This window comes from Chaetodon auriga, chromosome 8, assembly GCF_051107435.1.
Source record: "Chaetodon auriga isolate fChaAug3 chromosome 8, fChaAug3.hap1, whole genome shotgun sequence".
Lineage (NCBI taxonomy): Eukaryota > Metazoa > Chordata > Actinopteri > Chaetodontiformes > Chaetodontidae > Chaetodon > Chaetodon auriga.
In genome coordinates, this window is record NC_135081.1 from 13764585 (window position 1) to 13785742 (window position 21158).

General features: G+C 41.9%; 2 protein-coding genes across 4 annotated transcripts in view; both read right to left on the minus strand.

Annotated features, from left to right (window-relative positions):
• Positions 1 to 7849: 7849 nt before the first annotated feature.
• LOC143324522 (endothelin-2) lies at positions 7850 to 10686 on the minus strand. The gene is made up of 5 exons (XM_076737092.1): positions 10571 to 10686; positions 9619 to 9775; positions 9279 to 9392; positions 8526 to 8591; positions 7850 to 8438 (listed from the first exon to the last, which is right to left on the minus strand). Exons 1-5 carry the CDS (start codon positions 10626 to 10628, stop codon positions 8363 to 8365), a joined length of 471 nt encoding a protein of 156 aa, XP_076593207.1. The 5' UTR covers positions 10629 to 10686; the 3' UTR covers positions 7850 to 8362.
• Positions 10687 to 14365: 3679 nt separating this feature from the next.
• Positions 14366 to 21158, minus strand: part of hivep3b (HIVEP zinc finger 3b) — a 41097-nt gene continuing 34304 nt past the window's right edge. For all 3 annotated transcript variants that reach the window (XM_076737079.1, XM_076737080.1, XM_076737081.1), the window contains 4 exons: positions 18421 to 18596; positions 18131 to 18232; positions 16691 to 17358; positions 14366 to 16532 (listed from right to left, as the gene is read on the minus strand). In XM_076737079.1, coding sequence (XP_076593194.1) covers positions 15870 to 16532; positions 16691 to 17358; positions 18131 to 18232; positions 18421 to 18596 — 1609 coding nt within the window. In that variant the 3' untranslated portion in view covers positions 14366 to 15869. The remainder of the gene's footprint in view (positions 16533 to 16690; positions 17359 to 18130; positions 18233 to 18420; positions 18597 to 21158) is intronic.

The window sequence follows — 21158 nt, forward strand, 5'->3', positions numbered from 1 at the left end:
CCTCAGAGGATGCTGGCTCATACAGCGGGACTCACTACTGCCACACTACTGTACACACTCTAACCTGCACTATGTATGCCTTCACAGACCCATGCATATATACTACTGTCCATACTGTATATATCTGATTCATAGTGTGCGCTCATCATACCTCCAGCTGTTTGTTTCTATAAATAGTTAGATGCTAAACTGCAATTTGTTGTGTCAGTACTTGAACTCTGCACAATAAGGTTGAATCTAATCAACTCTAATATAATGGATAAAAGTGAAACACAGTACTGTATATAGCTACAGAGGTCCCAACAGCCATCAGCTTTCATAAGGTGGGCCCCTTCACAGCTGTATTGTGATGTCATGTAGTGCCATAATTTATGTTTATGTTATGTCTTCTGCTCCACTTTTCAGAGGGGAATATCCTTGGCTTTACTCTGCTACATTTATTTGATAACTTTAGTTACTGTTACTTCACAGATTCAGATTAATAATGCACATTATGAGCAATAAACACATTCTGATTTATTATTATAGGTTAAGATAAGACTTTATCATTGGTGATATACAACCTACTCAGCAGTACATTAAGTAATTAAAATTAGCCCCACCTTCAATAGCTGCAACATAAAGTGAAGTTTACACATTAATGCATCAATGATTAGAATCCAGTGATATGATATGAATCTGAAACGCGTGATTTTGCATGATGAGTACTTTTGAGTTGGTGTTTACATTATATTTTGATGCCAATGCTTTTGCACCTTTTTACTTAAGCAAGAGTTTAAACGGACTTTTACTGCAGTGTTTCTACATTGTGGCATTGCTATTTTCACGTAAGTTAAAGAGAAGAAGTAGACCTACTACTTCCATCAGTGGTTAAATCCTAATTTAATTTTTAAGCCACCCAAATGGCCCCATGTGTTGCACTAGACCACCATCCTGCCTGAGAAGAGTGCCGTAGCTCTGACATTATACTGTGGAGTGAAATCTGTGATTACTTTCATCATATTTTGTCACATTTGAAGAAACAGACAAATGAACTATTCCTCAACTTCCCACACTGAATGACAAAAGGTTTCTGGGAGGCTTCTCCCACTTAGGTCGGTCCTGACTTACTGTGCAGCTGTGGAGGAAAAAATAGAATTTTCTTAAGTAGAAAAGCAACACCTTTTAAATTGGCCAATCAAAAGCTATGTATTCAAAAGTATTATGGGTAAAATGTCACGTGACAGTATTGATTCTGTTGCTGGTAATGCAGTAGCAGTATTTAAGGGGAAAATCCTTAAAACCAAAGAAACTATTCCATTGATTTATGGATGACAAATTTGTTATATCTACAAACATTAATTATTCCCAAAGCAGATCAGAGCAGCAGGTGTTGAATCGGTGGTCAACAGGTGACACTTCTTACAGCTTTAGTTTCATAGCTTTATTATTGATGTTGTAGGAGCAGCATTAGCTCCACATGTGATATGTGAGAGTTTGACAGAGCTGTTTTAGTGTGAGTTTATGGTAGCCTGAGGCCATCTACTGGCCAACTACAGGGACAGCATGCATCTCCACTGATTTCACAGAGAGGAAGATTTAACTCCCAAATATACAAAGTATATGTATGAGTAGTACTTTATCACAAACACTACTGTATGAATATCCATGTAATTAGAAACTCCAGAGGATATTTTCAAGACTAGATCAAATGTTAAGAATTAGACTGAAAGCTGGATAATTTCAAGCTTTTGCAGATATCACAACAGTCCAAGGGAATATTTTGATCCACCAGGGGAAAACCGAAACCAATAAAATCCGTTTGTTTAATCCTTGAGAGCGTTTGATGTGACACATTTCCACAAGGGAAGCAACATCCATATCTGGAATCTTCCTGGTTCAAGAGTTCATCCGATAACTAATCCATATTTTCCTCAATCCTCAGCCTTTGAGATAAGATGTTGGTGCTTGTCTTGATGCTGTGGTACTTGTGCAATTTAATATATTTTATATGTTAGTATGACACATTATTTTATCTGCAGTTTGTTCTACATGTTTAAACCATTGTCACTGATAGATATTTTATTGTATTCCTGTAACATGGACTGACATTTTTTAATTTAATCTCACTGAAATTGTCATTAGAATTACTGCTGATCCTTCCATGACCCTTCACCAGGGAAGTGAATAAAGAAAGTATTTGAATTATCCCTCCCTCAACGTGAACCTTTGCTCTTTGCTCTGTTATACTGTGTAAGTCATTTGCTTCCTGCCAAGGTTGCAAAACAGCAAGGTACCACACAGTGCTGCACAGTATGGATTGTTCCTGCAAGGGCTCAGATGTTGACATAGACAGGCAGCTGCCTCAGCCTGAATAGAAAAAAGATCTTGTGCCCTGGTCGCAAAGAATCATTGCAATGCACAATAGAAGGTGAAACACACACTTGTGTTTTGTTATATTTTTAAGGATCCACTTTCTTTTTGGAAAACACCCCCACTGTAAAGCTCCAGTGACAGTTGTTTGCATGTGTATACAGGTTGTGTGTGTGTGAGCATGTGTGTGTGTGTGTGTGTGTGTGTGGGTGGGTGGGTGGCTGAGACACTGGGCTGTTGCTCCACTGCACATTCTTGGGGAACAGCTGTGGAATATTTGACCACTGGCTCCATCAGGGTAGTTCAACACCGGAAATTTGTAATCTCTGCTTTGACAAGTTGCTGATGAATAGGTGCTTATGAAGTTTTATGGATGCCTAATAGGTTCCACTCCTTTATTACAACAAATACTCACGAATGCAAAAGCATACAAATTATGACTCATGATGAACAAGAGGAGGACAAAGTGCATCTTAAAGCCACTTTATTTAGGATTTTAAAGCAATTCTTTTAACTTATGCGCATCATTTTCTTGATTTATTGCTGAACTTTCTCTCAGTTCATTCAACTGAAAGCATGAATGATACAGTGGGCTATTCCAAGAGTGGGAACATGCTGTTACCAATCATGATCAATGCTGGCTGGCTGTGACGAAAGAAAATGCCTTTTGGGTAAATGAGAACACAGAAAGCATTCAAGGAATGTTGACTGATTGTGCTGAATCGGTATGGGTTGTATCTAATGTGACGTGATGCAAAATATACCACAGAGGTCAGTGACAGAATATGAGTCATTTAGAGGATTCAGTGCTATTCAACTGTATCATGCTCACAATATGAATAAATGAGATGACGCATAGCAAAACATAAGAGCATCACTCTGCCACACGCCACTGGGATTTTGGGCAACAGATGCCAACAAGACCACATAGACTTGAAAACGTCCTGAAAGACAGACACACAAGCATGACATATCTATATTCCCAGATGTTGCTAATGCGACACCTGCAACTTCTGAGCCAGTTTCACATGTATGAACTCTGAACCACAAATATATCAGTTACATAGCTGATAGTTGGAGTGCTGCCAGGTGAGACCTCTAAGTGTTAATATTAGGAACCACACAACTGATAGTGGTGGTAGAGAACTTTCCAACTTTAGAGAGTAAATACTTCCTCCTGGAACATGGTGTACCTGCAGTGGAAGATTTGACCTATATATCCCAGATATGCTATCTGTCAAAATTTGAACTGACTTAATATTTCTTCAAGCCCAGAATGTAAAGATAACAGCATTTAGTAAGAAAAGATTAATGATCTGCTCCTTTTAGGAAAAAATATCTGTTTATGTGACTGCCCGAAGCCACAGAGTCCATGACAGGATAGTTCTGTGTCATTTGGACAAACAAAAATGATCTTTATTATTATCATTTGCCATTTATTTTTTGTAATAAATTTGAAAGCAATTTTAGGCAAATTTGTGAGCAGTTGAGAGGTGGAATCAAATCAAGGATTACAGAATATGCATTTCAATCATCACCCTGAATACAGTTGAATTAATGAACTATTCAATAAGCAATCATGTAATCCTTTGATGTAAGCATGAAATTAATAAACACAGGAAGGTGCTGATAGCAGTATTGTGGTTTATGTAGCCTTTTTCTTCCAACTTGTTTTTCTCATCAGTTTTTTTTTTTTTTTTTTTTCCTTTTACAACATTATAACAATAACTTTTAACCTTCAGCCCTCATAGATCAGCTCAAGTCACGTAATGTAGATTTAAAGCAGCTGAAGGAGCCAAGCAACACAATGCCAGACACAACACAACGACCTGAGCCCCAGGAGAGTTGTGGGGTGACTGAGTTCTTCAGACAATGGCAAAGAGAGGCACTTATGAAGGAGAAAAGAGCAGGAGAAAAGGTGAGAGTTTGTTTGTTTGGGGAAGAGGAACTTCCTGTTTCCTGTTGGCTGAAGTGGATACAGTGGTTGATCTGCCGTGTGAAGCCGACTGTACATACAGTTCAATGTGGGACTTTAATGTGGGAAGGAAAAGAACAAGTGTAACTAATTACATGCCTTTGCTTCATTTAAGAGTCCTAGTAAGTCAGGGGCTCTCAAAGTCTCAAGGCCAGTTTAGGGAGCCAGCATACGACTGAGGGCCGCCGAAGAAACTTGTTAGAGGATCTGTGATTGGTCTCATAAAGGCGTTTAACATAAAATACCTTGAGCACCAAATTCACCTGTTTGCAGTTGAGGCAGATCACTTTATCAGTCCCCTGAGGTCTAACAAAGTGTGAGTTAATGAGTTGTCCACCAAGACTGCTAACTTTGGCTTAGAGCACTAGCACTGATGACAGATCATCATTCCCATGACACATGAGTTGCTTTTCACATTTTTTATGGTTTTAGCGTTCCACTATGAGCTTAGAGGAGCAGGGACAGCGAGGCAGCGGGTATTCAGCTGGTTGTAATCTGCAACCTCACCACTAGATGCCACTAAATCCTACACACTGAATGAGGCTGATTACAGTTGTGTCGTCTACGAACTTCAGAAGTTTAACAGACAGGACTGAAATTTGTAGAAGACATAACTTTACACTCAAAGTTTAAATGGAAACCAGCAATTTTCCTGTGTGCATGGTGGGAACAGTGGTTCACGTGAGTCTCTCCTGTTCCAGCACCATGGACAGAGTTTTGCCTCTGGGACTGAGTCTGGTGGTTTTTCAATGCCCAGCTGACACAGTGAGGGTCCTATTTTATCATGATTTCATGAGTTAATCATTAATGAGCATCTGTCTGTTTTTTCCATATAATCATCATCTCTTTACAGCCCAATCAGTGCCTCAAGTTAAATAAAATGACTCACCATATCTGCAACCCCAATGGCCTCTTATGATTTCCTGTGATTGACCTGAGACCGGCCTGTTGCTTCCCACCATTCCTGCTCTCTTTATTGGACCGACATGAGTGTTTTATAATACTTCCTGTTTTTCTGTGTTTAGAACACAGACAACCATTTAAACCCAGAGAGTTGAAAAAATGAACAGTGAAGAGACAAGAATGACGCCAATAGTGTACAAGTGATACTGACAATGTTGACAGATGGATTAAAGATTATAAAAGCAAAGGACAAGCAAAGACAAAAAACAAGTCTCAAATGGAGATAAATAAGCATTAAAGGAATAATTATATAAAAATGATGTTTACATGAGGCACAAAAAGGTTTGCAAATGACATTAAAGAGGCCATATTATGCTTTTTGGATTTTTCCCCTTCCTTTAGTGGGTCTGATATTGCTTTTTTGTATATATAAAACACCATCCGTTGCAAAGCCCAAGTCCAGGCCAAAGGGAGTGATTCTCTCCCACAGACAGCACTGCCTGAAATGCCTCGTCAGTAGTCCAGCCTATTCTTCTGTTACTTGTCTATGTCAATATGTAACACAGCACCGCCTCCAGCTGTGACCATCCTCAGCTTAGGTGACCGCCCCACCCACCTCACTGTCTGCGCCGGCTATACGAAGCTGAGGAGGGTGGTGCTATGAGCAAAGCAGTCAGTTTATCTGTTGTTGGCTGCAAGAGCCAACATCAACTAATCCCACCATCTGAAGATAGACGCAGTGGATTAACTGTATTTTAATATGTGATGGAAATGTCTGCATGTTAACTAAAAAACTGTATCTGCATTTTAATGTTACTCCTGTGGACTGTGTTGTCAGTGAGTACTGATAACTGCATGAGCTCAAGGATGCATCGATGCCAGCTGTCCATGACGCAACTTCAAAGTTGGAAGCTGTAAGTTTTAGGTTGCTTTATTGTTTTCTTTTTTGTTGGTTAGCCTATTAATTTTTATGCTAGCATGTTGCACAGCTAATGTGGCTATTTGCACAGACTGGGAGTGATGTTGGACTAATTCTGTAATACTGAGGGACAGTTAAGAGAAACTGTCTGAACAGTAAGTCTCATTTGAAGCCAACTAGATAATGAGAGTAGGGGGTTTGATGCTGGTAACTGGTTTTTCATGTTGCTGTTTTTGTGATCATACTGCAGTGCTAGCTCAGCTGGCGTTAGCTTTCTTGTTGAATGAAGGCAGTTCTGCTCCAGGATCCTGACCTGTATGCATGCATGTGTTGCTGATGTATGTAAATGTACTGGAAAAACATCCTCTGAAGGTACCGATAAAGCTATGTATGAAAAAGAAATGGCCAAACTGCAGAAATTGATTGGCTTTGCAGAATTGTGCAACTTTGACACCCAGCAGCTAGCTTATTTAGCCAAGGACGGTTATAGAAAGTTTTTTCTTTAGATGCAGTTACTGTGGGGATATTCATGCTGGAAGTACAGCTAGCTTGAACATAAGAACACCAGTGGAGCTGACTGGAAACACTGCTCAGGCCTATGTGAACTGACCAATCAGAGCAGACTGGGCTTTAAGGGCTTTATGGAGGGTTGCTGCTCAAATGGAGCATTTCAAACAGAGAGAGAAAAGTGGCACTGCAGCAATGGATAGTATGAGGGGAAAAAAATGTGTTTTTTAAATATTAAAGCATGCAAAGCTATTCTTGAACATCAGGTCGAGCGTGCAACTCTGACCCTGCATACATTTATCCGTTTGAACAAATGTGCAAAGGTGAGAAGCATGAGTGTTGCATGACTGTGCCTGATGGTGTCCACTGTTGCACTGCGGAGGCAGGCAGCCTATGTGTGCTATGTCTTGAGCCAGGCTGTGGTATGCTCAGGCCAGAAATATGACAAGAATGAAATGAAATGCAATAAAATATGAAACCGTACTGCTGAAATCAGAGCTACATTAAGTTGTTTGATCGCGTTATTTGATCAAACAACAAAAGCAGGTGAGTCAGCCACCGCTTTATTCGTTAGATGACAGATGAATCTTCTCTTGTGTTTTCTGAGACTCGAGCCCTTGTCTGCCTTCTTGCATATTCAGGTGTGCGTGGACAGTATGTACAGTACAAGCTGTCAGAGAGGAACACGGGGTGACAGGGCATTTTGTACCTCCCTCTCACCCCCTCAGCAAAGTTACAAAATGCTGCATTCTTTCCACAGATCCTTATGATAACACAGGCTGCGCTGCCTTTGAATAGCAAATAACTTATTGAATTCCTGCACCATCCATCCATCTCTGCCTCCCCTTTGAACTCAGAAGTGTGTTTGCTTAACACACAATTGAAGCACACATCTGATGCCATCTAAAGGCATTTATTTTCCCTCAAAATTATTCTTCATGTTTGATTTCCTTACAGTAATCCCTTTATTTACACAGTGCACTTTCCTCAGGCCAGCGGAGAAGGCCATAAATAAGAGATAAAACAAGATGAGGGTCAGTTTTTCAGTTTGTTTAGACTAAATTTATCTTAGAAACTTAAACAGACAGATAATAAAGAATGATACAGGCTTGATTTCTTTCTAATTTATTTGCTTTACACTTTTGCACACAGTAATCCTTCACACATGATTTTTAGTCTCATACATGACGTTTGTCTGTTAAATAGGTCATAACAAAAGTTAATTTACAAGTTGTAATTTGATAAATCTGTGGATCCAGAAAAGAAAGAAAGTACATGCAAGTAATGAATACACATGTCATGTTTGTCAGGAATTCCTGTACATGTATGTACAGTATGCATGACCCTTTCCCTCTGTTACATCCATCAGTGGTGTGTCAGTGCTGGCCTGGCCTGTCTGTACAGTCACAGAGGGTCACTGCTCCAGCTCCGACAGAGTCAAACATGACCACAGGCGCAGCATTCTCCAGCCTGACAGTGGCTCCTTTCAATGCTGATCCTCCACATCTGTCTCCATGTTGTGTTTGCAGAACACTGTCACGTTTTCCCGGGCACGAACAGACATCTTTGTGGCGCTTCGGCCTTCCTCCGTCGGCTCTTTCAGCAGCCCTTTATTTTCCCCCCTCTCTATCAAAGGAGTGTCATTTGTTCAGGTGCTCGCTGCTCTCTTTCTCTCAACCCTCGCTGCCTCAACATCTACGTTGTTTTTAGCGCGTGTTCTTCCTCTGAGCCTTGTCTGAAACAGGTGCGTCCAGAGCTCTCTTGGATCTCCTGGCCACAGCTCTGAGGGACAAAAGGTCAGTTAGATGATTCATCTGATCTGATCAAATTCTGAGTGAAGTTTAGGTCGTCTTGTCATTCAAAGCTCACCTCAGGATGCTGAGTAAGTTGAGTTGACGTCTCTTTACAGATCTGTTTGGGGAGGTGACTTGAGGGCTGCACACAAGGAGGAACATTATAGTTATGATAAATGAACATTAGATTTGAAGGACACACTCACCCTGAATTGTACGTTGTCACTTCAAATGGTTTATTGATATTGCTGTAGTTTAATCATTCAACACTATTTATTTTTTACACACCTAGTAATTAAAAAAAATAAAATAAAATAAAACGTTATCTTTACAGGCTCACTAAACAATTTCTGTCACAAGAAAACAGAAGTGCACCGTCACTGTGCAGGAAACATGAGGCCTTGCCAACTTCACATGACATTTCCTGTCTCGGCCTGTCACTCATTGTCTCCGCCGTTTCTAGGTGGTGGCATTATTTGTTTGGCTTTTCTAGGAAACGCGAATTCTCGAGTTAGCTTTTAATTGCTTCTTAACTCCTACATGCTTCACTCCTCGAACCTCAGAGCCAAAACAAGCTTTGTGCAGCAGCCTGAGATTAATCTGCTCCCTCAGGCCTCAGCTGTGTTATTTGACGATCACACCCTCGGACAACCAGGACTTATGGAACACAGTAGCAAGACATTCAGGCTAATGATAGCATTGGAGTGAAATGAGTGTCCCCTGACACTGCACCACTCCCAATACCTGCCTTTACGACTAAGCAATCCCTGACGGAAACACAAATGTGGGTTAAAATCCTCACGTGGGCTGTTTGGGACACTCGACTCACCCGTGAAGGCAGAAGTTGGTGCAAGTTTGATCATCAGGGTTGGCGCAGGTGCAGCGGCCAGCGGACCTTTTGCGTCGGGACAGAGCGCTGCCTAGACCATAAATTGTTGTCTTACTGCAGAGAGAAAGAGAGACTCAGTGCCACGAATGTGATATAAACATTCTGCAGACTTTGCTCTTTGATACTTCTTGCACCACTGCCCATTTGATTATACTGTAACAATCCAAGTGATAATGCACTGACTTTTATGTTGTGTTTTTAATCCACCCAATCAAGATACTTGTAGTAAATATGCAGCATGTGTGTCCAAACTTGTTTGTGTCTGTCTTGTCATGCTCACCTGGGCGTATTGACCCAGATGATGTCCAGGTGGCAGAAGTAGTGGCACTCAGAGTCCAGCGGACTGCTGCAGGCACAGCGCTTGGTCCTCTCCCTCTGTGTTGGGACACTGTCACTGGACTCCACTTCCAGCTGTTTCACCACTGGAAGACCCAAACCTAGTCGAGGCAAAGAGCCATTCAGTGACAAAGATCCAAACGCAGCATCCGCTCCAGCCAAACCAACTGTCAGTGGCCCTGCCTCTGTCTTAACTCTTTTACTGTTTTTCAAAACACTGAACAGATGGATATGTTACATCACTCGTCTATTATGAACAGAATTTGCGTGCAAGAACATGAAAAAGCTCGTCAACCATTCTTCACCAACTTTCTGTCTACAAAACTCAGTGAACAAATGGACATATTTACAGGATGTGAATGCATGAATTGCTTGGCTTCTTTCATGCTAAGGTAATAAATGGGCAAACAATCTAAAAGGCTCAAAACAATATTCTTCTTCTTGAATCGTTTTTGATAAAAAATCTGCATGAATTAAAGAAAGACACTACAGTGCTCCTACTTGAGTAATTAAAGGAATCCAGCACAAACTACATGTCAACATTTAGCAGCAGTAAAAATCTCCTTCAGATAAAATGGGCAGCTTTTGTGTGATAAATGGTTTCTTTTCTGTGTTCTGTGCTTCTGGGCTTGCCAAAACATGTGTGTGCACCAACATACAGTGATGGCTGTTGCTGCTTTGTGCACAGAGTGACTGAGATTAAAGCCAGTGTGCATACAGTATGTGAGTCACAGTCTACACTGCCAACGAAAACACAAGCATGTTTTTTAACATTCTCTCTTCTAGCATAAGTGAGAAAGTTCTTCAGTTGATGTAATGCTCATGAACTTAAATCTAATGTCATGCACAAACCACTGAAAGAGCTTTAACTTAAAAAAATCAATCAATAGACTCACCATCCTGCATGGAAGCCCAGAGAGTGATGAGAATAAGAACGCTGGTGTTAGTAGACATAGTTGATAGCAGATGGATGAAGCTCTGCTGAGCGACTGGTATCCGTACAGTTACAGCTGTGTTGTATGTTCTGCTGCTGCTTGTCTGCAGGTGTCTGAGCCCTCTTATACCGCTCCTCTCCTCTCACTCATATGATGTCATGGTAAAAGCTCCACCCACAGCTGCTTGCCATGGAGCCACAGTGTACGACCCCAGGGTGTTCAAACCTGTGACACATTCCAGGAATACCTGGTGCTTTGTAGCCTCTCCGTGACACCGCTGCCACCTGTTGAGTGACATTCGTGTCTGCAGTTTGCCTTTGAATGAGGAATTTTTCCTCTGGCTATACAAGAGGTTTGAGGGGGAGGAAGAGTGAGATGGAAAAAGACATGAGGTCTGAAGAAGGCTTAGAGGGATTACCTAATGTGCCAGGGTAGAGGGGTAGAGGCCGATGGATGATATGAATATGAAAAGTGATGGACGATGGCCATGACAATGGATCCAGCAGTGCTCACTGGGAACACATGTGGGAAGAGATAACAGGGGAGATGCAGTGATATGCTATGGAGACATTTTGAATTGGGCTTCTACTGGAACAAAGTAAATTAAAGGTTAATCTCTGATATCCAAACCCATAAATCCTTTGCAAAATTTACACTTTATAGTTACTCAATATTTTGTAACAATAATTACAATGTATTAAATGACAAGTGATAAGAATGTGATAATCTAAAAGTCTAGTCTAATCTAAAAGATAACTGTTCATTGTGATGATTGATGATATGTAATAGTTAAGTCTTGTCAGAAAGTCTTTGGCTATAAATAAAAGCTTTCTGTTAGAGCTTCATTTACTGCTCACAGTGATGAACCTACAGAATTATCACCCACCTCTGCCGACTTCACTGACCTTTATAACAAGTTTCAGCTACTTGTTTAGTTGTAAAACTTCACTGCTTTTGGTTCACTCTCACCGCTCTCATGATATTGTTTTTGGCCACAGCAGGCCTCTGTTTTCTGTGAAAAGCCTCTAAAACCCACTGTACACTACCTGCCTGTTGGTGGTGAACATAGGAGTGTTTTGAGCATCAAAACAGCCAGAAACTTCCCTCAGGTGCTGGTAGAGACCAAAAACAGAGCTAAAAGAGAGTGAATATTGGACTCACATTCACTAGATGCTCAGAAACATGATGCCAAATAAATAATGATTTTGCTTGAATGTGTAAATAAGCAACTGTTTGCAAAGCAGTTAGACATCAGCTTAAAAGACTATGATATAACTTGCCACCAAACAAACAAACAAACACAGTTAATGCAAGTGTAACTGTTAGAAAAGAAATTCCACTGTTACATTTGACTGAAATGATGCCTCCATGATGGTTGGTGAAAGCCCACATACAGATAAGCAGGCTGCTCTTCCCTGCCCACAGGCACTGTACTGTATGCTCCTAGTCATATCCCACCCACATGGTGCCCAGTATGCAGGTCAGCCATGCCAGAAACATGCAGATAGCCAAATGGTTTCAGCTTTCGCTCATGTAAATACAGTAAATGCATGCTCGGATTAGAGGTGTGGATATTATTTTCACTCCCAGAAGACGACACATCACTTTTCTGATCAGGAAACGGACTCGTATGAAAAGTGGAGTATGAATGGAGTATGAAAATTTGGAGTAGATAATTTTTTGATACTTTAAGCTTAGATGAATTTAGTCCAATGGAAACATGCGAGCATGTGAAGCAGGCTGTGTGTTTGAGAAGAACATAGATTCAAAGACAGACGGGTAATAAGCACCTAACATAGTCAGTTTTTGTATGTTCGGTAGCTATTGCTATAGGGGCAGATACAAGTGCAGTTTCTTCATATTCATTTGCCATAAACCCTTCTGTGAATAGTGTTTATATAATAGGGCTTATAATCCACTTTTCATGAAACGTGACACCCGGACTCATAGAACACAGCAGAGAGCAGACAGTACTTGTCCTCTGTGCAGTCGGCATGTTCAGAGCACAACAACACGTGCCAATGAAAGCAGAGAAGACAAATTAGAATCTGAAGAGGACAAGTGGGAGGACAGAACATAGGACAGTTTGTATAGGAAATGCTTTTTCACACTATACAATTGTGTATAATACTTTCAAAACACATTAATATAGTTGTGCTTCCACTTTTATTTCTCCACACTCTGTTTCAGAACCCTCTCAGAAGAACAGCTGTTATTCAGTCAATCAGAAGCTCAAGTCTAATACATAATCTGACAGACCTGAGGTGGGGAGGAGACGGCGTTTTCCTCACACATTTGTGGAATGTGTGACATGGTGATGAGATTGCCACACTCCATCATTATAGTGTAGATTTTTTCAACACATTCCTGCTCCCAAGGTTACAAGTTCAGCTCCCTCAGGAGCACAGATGTGCCCCTCTCTGAAGTCACATTCAGCAGTCCCGCCCCTGAAATGCAGATAGCGAATAAAAGTGATGCAAGTCAGGGGAAAGCCAGAGAGTCTAGTTTTATTCAGCCACGCCCCACTGTCTTCACCAGCTTCTGTACTAGAAGCAGGTGTTTATTTTTAATTAGCTACCATACCTCCTCAGTTCACTCCTTTGACACATCGTGTGTCCCTGACCCCTTTGGCTCTGTGTCATCTGCATGTGCAGGGCTTTGAAAGAGGAGGAACCTTCATGCCTTAAAACTATTTTTTGATATAGGTGTCTAAAAATACAAGTGCCTCCCTGTTGCCTGTTTTATAACATTTTCTGTGGAATGTCAAGTCACAGCAGCAAACATCTTTGGCTTCTTGTCAACACACTGGCCGGCTGTGCTGGAGTCAGCTTTACGTAATCCAAGTCTTGCTGTGCTGTTAAACATTGTTGTGCAAAGCACCAGTGAGAGTGAATGGAAACACTGCTGAGACATTTATGAATATATTGTTTTGTATGTGTATATTGTTTTATGCTCCTGGAGTTGCATGTGCCAGGAGTGCCTCAAATAGATAAGTCAATTGATAATGGCAGGGGGGTTAATCATTTGTAGAATCAAAATCAGCCTTTGGAGGTGATAAAAGTCTGTCTGTGCACATGATAAAAATGGGCGCTTTTCAGAACTGTCTCCAACTCATCCCTGCAGAATGAATCCACAGTTGACCCACATAGCCAACCATAGTTCAGAATTTATAGACGTTATTAAAATTCAAGTGGTTTCAGAGTTGATAAGGTGAATTTCTTCTAAAAGGTGTGTGTTCACCCTCTTGACCCCAATAAAGAACTAAAACCAAGCCAAATCACATCAGTCATTCATATCAGGCATGAGTGGCTCCTTTTTTTTTAACATATGAGCTGCATGGAACATAAAAAGATTTTCATGGATACCTGAAGGTTGGTGATTTAGTAAGGACACCTAGTGGTACAACTAAAGGAATACAGCAGCCCTCAAAAGAGAAACGCTTCGAGGACTGACAACTGTGGGCTTAAATATATTTGATACACAACTGTTGTTCTATACTGACAGGTGACAAATTAAAGGAAACACCTAAATAAATGAGTGGAGAAGCATTATATAAGCAGATTCTCCCATACGGGGCACATGGAGTCATAGAATAGTTGAATAGGAGAGTATGAAATCACTAAATCTCATCCCAACTGAGCACAGTGTGTCAGACAGAGTTCTCCACACCTTCTGTGTTCAGTCTCTGCAGCAGACTTCAGTTTGAGAATATACGCCAAGTGGTTGCATCTCCGGCTCAATATTCTTTTCTCACGCATCTAATATCCTTTTAAAAATCTAACCTTTAACAATTAAGAGGGAAGAAGGAAAACAACTTCCAAAAGGGAGAACACACATGGAAAAGGGTTGTAGCTACTAAATACCAAAATCATCACATAGGGATGGAAAGTACAATAAAACTTATGGCAAACTGCCACTGAAGTAGAGGTCAAGACCACAAAATGCCACAAAGCTCATGACAAAGCACCACTAACAACCACATGCAAGCAAGAGTTGCACCACAGGGAAGAGTCACAGGAAGTTCTACCTCAGAGTACGAGTAATTCAAAGAAATGACCGTCTTATCTTCTTCTCAGAGGAGATAACCACATCTGATCCAATCAATTGAACCCTTGTTGTAGACATTTATGATGTGGTTTTGATGTTTTCTTTGTCCTCATTCCAACTTCACTGAACCGATCCGATGTGCTCGATAACATGAGGAAATCATTAAACAAACAGTTTTGTCCTTAAACTCCCACACCGTAATTAAAAGAAATTATGGCACAAATTCTATTGGACCAAAAGCATGAAACTGTAAACATGGCGAAATGGAAAGAAAGCACAACCTCAAGGGAGTCTGGTGCATTTTTTATTTCTTCAATGACTAGAAATTTTGCTGTGTGTGAAATCTGCAGGGCACTTATTCTTCCGGTACCAGCCTAACTCAATCCCTCATCTCTGTCACCAATTCAAGTCACAAGAACATCATGAAAAAGACACAGATGTAACAAAAAACATCCTTTTTCCAATAAAAAAAGTAAAAAAAACAAAAAACAAAAAAACAACAACTTTGAAACAAAGATCATTGTCATCAAATAATAAATAAGGAGCGCTCTTCCCTGTACAGAGATATATTCTAATCTAAAATCTTTTGTAATAAAAAATAGAACTTCAGTGCAATTCCTTTGACACGTTTCTGCTGCTCCTTCAATATCTCCACGATGCGACTCTCTGTTACCCTGGCATTAAAGCAATGGAACAGAAACTATCAAAACACCAAATATTAACCCTCCTGAATGACACAAAAAAAGCAGATATAAAATTTCACAGCCTTCTCTTTGTCTATCTGTACTGTACATCTCAAAACACAAACCTGGACAGAAAAGGCACAAGTAACTACAATTTGAGTAATACTGGACAAAATTCGGACAAACAAAAATGGAATTATTTTTGATTAAAGATTTTGGTCATTTACAAATTTATTCATATTCCTTTTACATATATTTGAACAGACATTAAGATTACCAGTATCAATAGAGATACAGGAGGGATATATTTATATATATATATATTTTATATATATAGATAGACATTATTTTTACAAAGAAAAAAGTGCATTTTTATAACAAACCTGAATATTGCCCAAGAACAAACATTTAAGTTAACAATAGTATTGAAAACTGTATAAAAACAAAGCAATAAAAAAAAAAAAAACAAGACTAGTGTAGCAACCAATAAAGCAAAATGGGATGCATGATGCATCAAGGTGTAGACACAGTTACGTGCTCTGGTCTGTTCTGGCTGAGTCTCCTTTAGCTCCTCCCACCACCCGCTCGCCACCGGGCGGTGGTGGCTCCTCCCCCTCTGGTTGCTGTCCAATGACACGCGAGGCTACGGGGGCTGCTAGACTGAGGGGTGCTCTTGAACGGCTGTCTCTGGCGCAGCGTTCAGTGGTCTCAGTAGCAGACCTGCGGGTGTGGGTGGAGCTATGTGAGCTGCCATATTGCTTTGAGTCTGTGGTCTCCAACTCCGGTTTGGAACACGTTAGTGCTGTGCTGAGAACGCACCGCCCTGGCTGGCTGGTTCCTGCTGCCTGGTGCTCTGACCATTGGTCTCCAGGAGTCCTAAGCCCTTGAGTTCTGGGGGTCCCGCCCCAGTATGATTCAAACCTGGCCAGTGACGTCCCCTCGAAAGGGGGGGACGTTGGGGATGAGGGGGTGGTAGGGTGGGACCTTGGTCTGGCCTGTACCATTTGGATCCCTCCGATGGGGATCATCAGGCAGGGGATCTTGGCTTGTTGGGAGTGCATGGGAAGATGGCTGAAGATGTTGTCTGCTGATTGGTGGCTGGGATAACTCTCACAGGTGGAAAGACGGAAAGCGGGGGGAAACAAGCTGGCTTCTGTCAATGCTGGCCCTTCTGCTGCTGTGCCACTTTTCTCCTATAGGGGGAGCGAAAACATCATCAATACATTTCATGGACTTGCTCTGTCAGCACACAGAGTAGTGTACACTGAGGTGCTCCGAGGAGGAAAATGCAGAGGAAATACACTGTGGTTTCTGTCTAGTCACAGATCGAGAGACTGAAAAAAAGACTCACCGGTTTGACATGACTACCCCTTGTACCTGGGCTCTCCCATGGCAGGTATCCAGGGGTCCTGTGCTGTAACCCGAGAGGCGAGGGAGGGGTCCGAGCTTGGGATGACCAGTAGCAGCTGGGGGAAACAGGAGGAAGAGGGGAAAGGGGTCTGATGGGAGAAGGGCCTCTCTCAGGGGAGGGTGAGACATGTCGGCTTGGCGAGGACAGCTCCGTCCTGGGAGAGAGGCTGTGGATGGGTGAGGAAAGCTCCAGACGTGGGGAGAGGCTGCGGCTGGGGGAACAGCTCTCACTGCTGGGGGAGAAAGCTCTTGGCGATGCCTTCCAGCCCCGCCGGGAGAACAGCGCTCTCCTGCTGCCTGGAGAAGCAGCTCGTCTGCTGGGCCAAACTCCCCTTGGGGAGGGCTCCTGACCGGGGCTGGGACCAGGGCCCAGGGGTTCGGGTTCAGGAGTGCCCTGCAGGGAGCGCCTACTGCAGCTGGAATGCCCTCCTGTTGATGGGTGGGTGTCTGACGAACAGGAGGATGGTGGGTCCTCATGGGATGCAGACTCCTCTTCCTCTTCATCGTCGTCATCGTTGTCGTCATCATCCTCAGACTCCTCCACGTCAGAAAACTGATGTTCCTCCTGTTCCTCGGAGCCACACACACGCTCATCACTTCCTGCTGTTTCTGCAGACACAGAACAACACACACATCCTTTAAATTACAGCCCTTTGCCCTGTAATATGAACTTTAAAACTCCTGCACTGGATGTACGAAGTCGTGACAAACATCCTCATGCTAGGAGACATGAAAACACTTTAACAGAACAATTTTCGGGAACAAGCACAATGCGTTAGGACAGCGTACTGTATCTTTCTGACAAACCTCACCCACAACCCATCAAACTCATGTTATAAATAGACTGAGGATGAAAAGACCGGAATTTAATTGAATAGCACCATGCCTCTATTCACAAACTATCTCAACAGCCTTGTGAATGGAAAGGCGGCTTAAATGGCGCGTCCTTGGCTGTGATGAGTGTAGTCTGTCAGCAAGAAAGAGACAGCAAAGGGAGGGGTAGTAGAGGAAGGTTAAGGAGGAGATTGTGAGGTGACTGGCTTTGAGGCTGTTTTGTGGCTTTGACGGGGGGCAGACGAAAGTGTTGGAATGTGTATTGTCACACGCCAGCAACATATCCTTGAGAGCAAGGTATACTTGCCAGACAGCTGCAGCTACATCAGGAAACGGCAAAATCTGTATTCTTCATTCATTTATCTTATATTTTTTCCTATTTCTTATGCAAGGCCAAAGGGAGGAGAACAGAACATTGTGTTGCATAAGCTGTCAGTGCTGAGCAGCTACAATTCTTCACAGGCAGAAGTTCATCCAGCTGTGTACCAATATTTCTGTACAGTGGATGCGAAATATGTGAGATGCCTCTCCATCCCCTCTTAAGTACCTGTTTCCTCGCTCTCCGGCTCGTCCAGTGATGACTCAGATACTCCCATTGCCTGGCATTTTTTCCCATGAGCCTTTGACTTCATGTGTTTAGTAAGGTTCCCTAGGAAGGAACAAGAATAGCACATTAAAATAACCTTCGACTTATAGAAGGTAAAGAATCATCAAAACGATGACGATAAAGAGGTAAAATGTGATCACTGGACATAAAGTAGATGTCTATAATATAATGGAATCAACAGCAGTACTGATCATGTTTGAAGTGACTTGTCCCCTAAGTTTTCCCCTTACCTTTGGTTTTGAAGGCAAAGTTGCAGTGTTTGCAAATGTATGGACGGACATCAGTGTGCGTTCGGATGTGCTTTTTCAGCATGCTCGGCTTCTTACAGCGGATGCCACACTCGCCACATATGTACTTGCCCCTGCCGCGACCTCTCACATAAACATACTCCTCATTGGACTTATATCTAAGAAAGAGAGAAAGAGAGGAGAAAGAAACAGAATGATAATGAAGATTACTTTCAAACAACACTGATGTCACTCTTATACAGTTTAGGAGCTGAATGCACAAATTCCAAGCTTCTTCACTGACCATCCACGGTGAATTTCATATTTAACTGATTTTATCTGAACTGCATTTAAAAACTGCTTTTGTAGATTTTTTTGGCCGCTTGAGTTGAAATAGTGAACATGTTAGAAAACACATTCAGCAGTTACGAAGCAATACAGGGTGGATTTCGAGTTGTGTCTCTGGACATCTTGCAAATCCAATCTTTACTCTCCTTTTAGCTTTATTTTGGTCTCTACCAACTCCTTAGAATCCATCTGGCTTTTTAGCTGTTAAATGTTTCACTATGTTCAACCGCTAGTTGCTTGTTTAGCACACAGTGGGTTTAAAGAGAATGTGCAGGGTGAAAAACCAAAACAGTGTGCTTAAAGATGCTCTAATATGCTGTAAAGCTGTAAAGCCATCATTACAAGTGACCCCCTTTGACATTACAGCCATTTCACCAATTGTTTTCATAAAAACATTGATTAGTGCAGCTTTATTAAAAATGATGAATGCGAATGGGGGTTTGCATGCACACTTCTGCATCCAACACACACACACACACACACACACACACACACACACACACACACACACACACACACGCACAAACAAGAGAAACTGGGAAACAACAAGGCTTTCTTTATGGAGGCGGGTTGGGGAAGCCCCACCAAAACCCCGGCAGCACTGAGTCCCTTGGCCATTCCCTCTACACCCTGGGCACACAGAGAATACCAGCTATTCTGCTGCGATCGGGTGGCCCTGCCAACAACAGCAGCAGCTAAAGAGAGGGAAGGGAAGCCTGGCTATGGTCCACAACCTAAAATAGACACTATATATAAAAATCAAGCAACACATTTAGGTCTAGTCTATAAAAACATTGTTTATACACAATCTCGATGTTTACCAAAAGGCTATTTGTGGACACAGTGGACCACAGACATTTTATATCTGAATGAATTGTCCTCTATGAAAAACTCCATCTGCTCTCACTACTCGTCGAGAGATGTACAATCCATTCTGCATTGTAAATATCCAATGTGTGCTGACTGTGTTTAATTACAGGATATGCACCACATCTAAAAGAACCCAGGCTGTGAATGCTCCCAGTTGTATAACAGAACCAGCAACAGCAAATCATAACAAATTGTTACACAACTGTAAAATAGTCTCAACAGTGGTATTATGTTGTATTCATTCAGGAGCTGGCTACTGTTTACTGGCATGCATTTCTTGCCACTGCTAAAAATATCCACCCACATCTCAGGAAAAACAAGGCAGGAGTGGCACTTCACACATTGAGCATTAAATTGGCAGCATGTCTCTCGATAAACTCAACCGACAATCTGCCCCTGCTTGTATTGTAGCGCTCCGGCCGCCATGGCAGATTGGTGAAGAGAAAGCCGCTTTTAACCAAGGTGTGCTTAATAAAACCACTGAATTTCAAGGAGGCAACAACTGCATAACAGTAGGCCACTATTTGGCCAAAAAGGAGTTTGACATAACTAATGCTTTGGACACATGCTGCAAACTCTGCTCAAAGGCATGGCTCTGTCCATTTCACCAGTGTGGTTAAAGTGTTATGACAAATCTGCAGTGTTGCAACCACTTACACCATGGAAATCAATCTGCATGTTTTAACAGAATCCAGAAGGAGACAGTTCAGCTCGTGCTCACTAAGAGGGATTAAAGCTGATGTTCCACGGACTTTTGCTGCCACCAAGGAGAAACAGCAATGCTTGCTTAATTGCTAAGACACGTGTTGTTCAGGAGAGAGCTGCCTTGATCCAATATCTGTTTCTTTAGCTGTGTGATACTAATAAACTCAAGAGACCCCCGCACCTCTCTTTCTTAAAGGGAACTCTGAAACTGGATCAGGATGAAATCGTGCAAGTAAGTGGAACTTCAACAAAGCTGCATGATGCATATTCATAAAAAAAGGTGTTGCTTGTTCTCCAGAATAAAACAAGTGGCAGACAGTCGTGATTTCAATGTGTTGACAAAAGGGAGATAGGGATAATGAGTCCTAACAGAATCAGGGTACAAAACATTCTGTTGTGTTCAAGAGTAGCTGTGCTTATTTGCATGCAAGGAAAAAAATACAGCAGGACATCAAGAGGTGCAGGTACACAGAGAGAGGACACAGGGGAAGTTGGGAGGGAATGAAGAGAAAATAATACATAGGTAAGTAAAACTGTAAGAGCTGCCAGAGTGGCACAGGCAACATGAACAGGAGGAGGAGGGTGGTATGATGGAGATAGAAGACTGTAGGCTGTTTATGGATGAAAACGCACTTCCTGAGTGTGTGTAATGTGTGGCTGCAAATGATAAAGACTGGTAATGAGTGCCTTATCTACTGTTAAGCAGACAACTCCTTCACACTCAATCTGTGTACACATTAACACGAAACACAGGACTTAATGTGCAAGTGTTGATACACACACACACACACACACACACACACACACACACAAGCAAA

What these genes read in the sequence shown, in the direction of transcription:
- LOC143324522 (XM_076737092.1), bottom strand. Translation starts at nt 10,628, where the DNA reads ATGTCTACTAACACCAGCGTTCTTATTCTCATCACTCTCTGGGCTTCC. An exon ending in ATCTGGGTCAATACGCCCAG is followed by an intron (nt 9,393 to 9,618) that starts GTGAGCATGACA and finishes TTCTCTCTGCAG; the next exon opens with TAAGACAACAATTTATGGTC. An exon ending in ACCAACTTCTGCCTTCACGG is followed by an intron (nt 8,592 to 9,278) that starts GTGAGTCGAGTG and finishes CCTTGTGTGCAG; the next exon opens with CCCTCAAGTCACCTCCCCAA.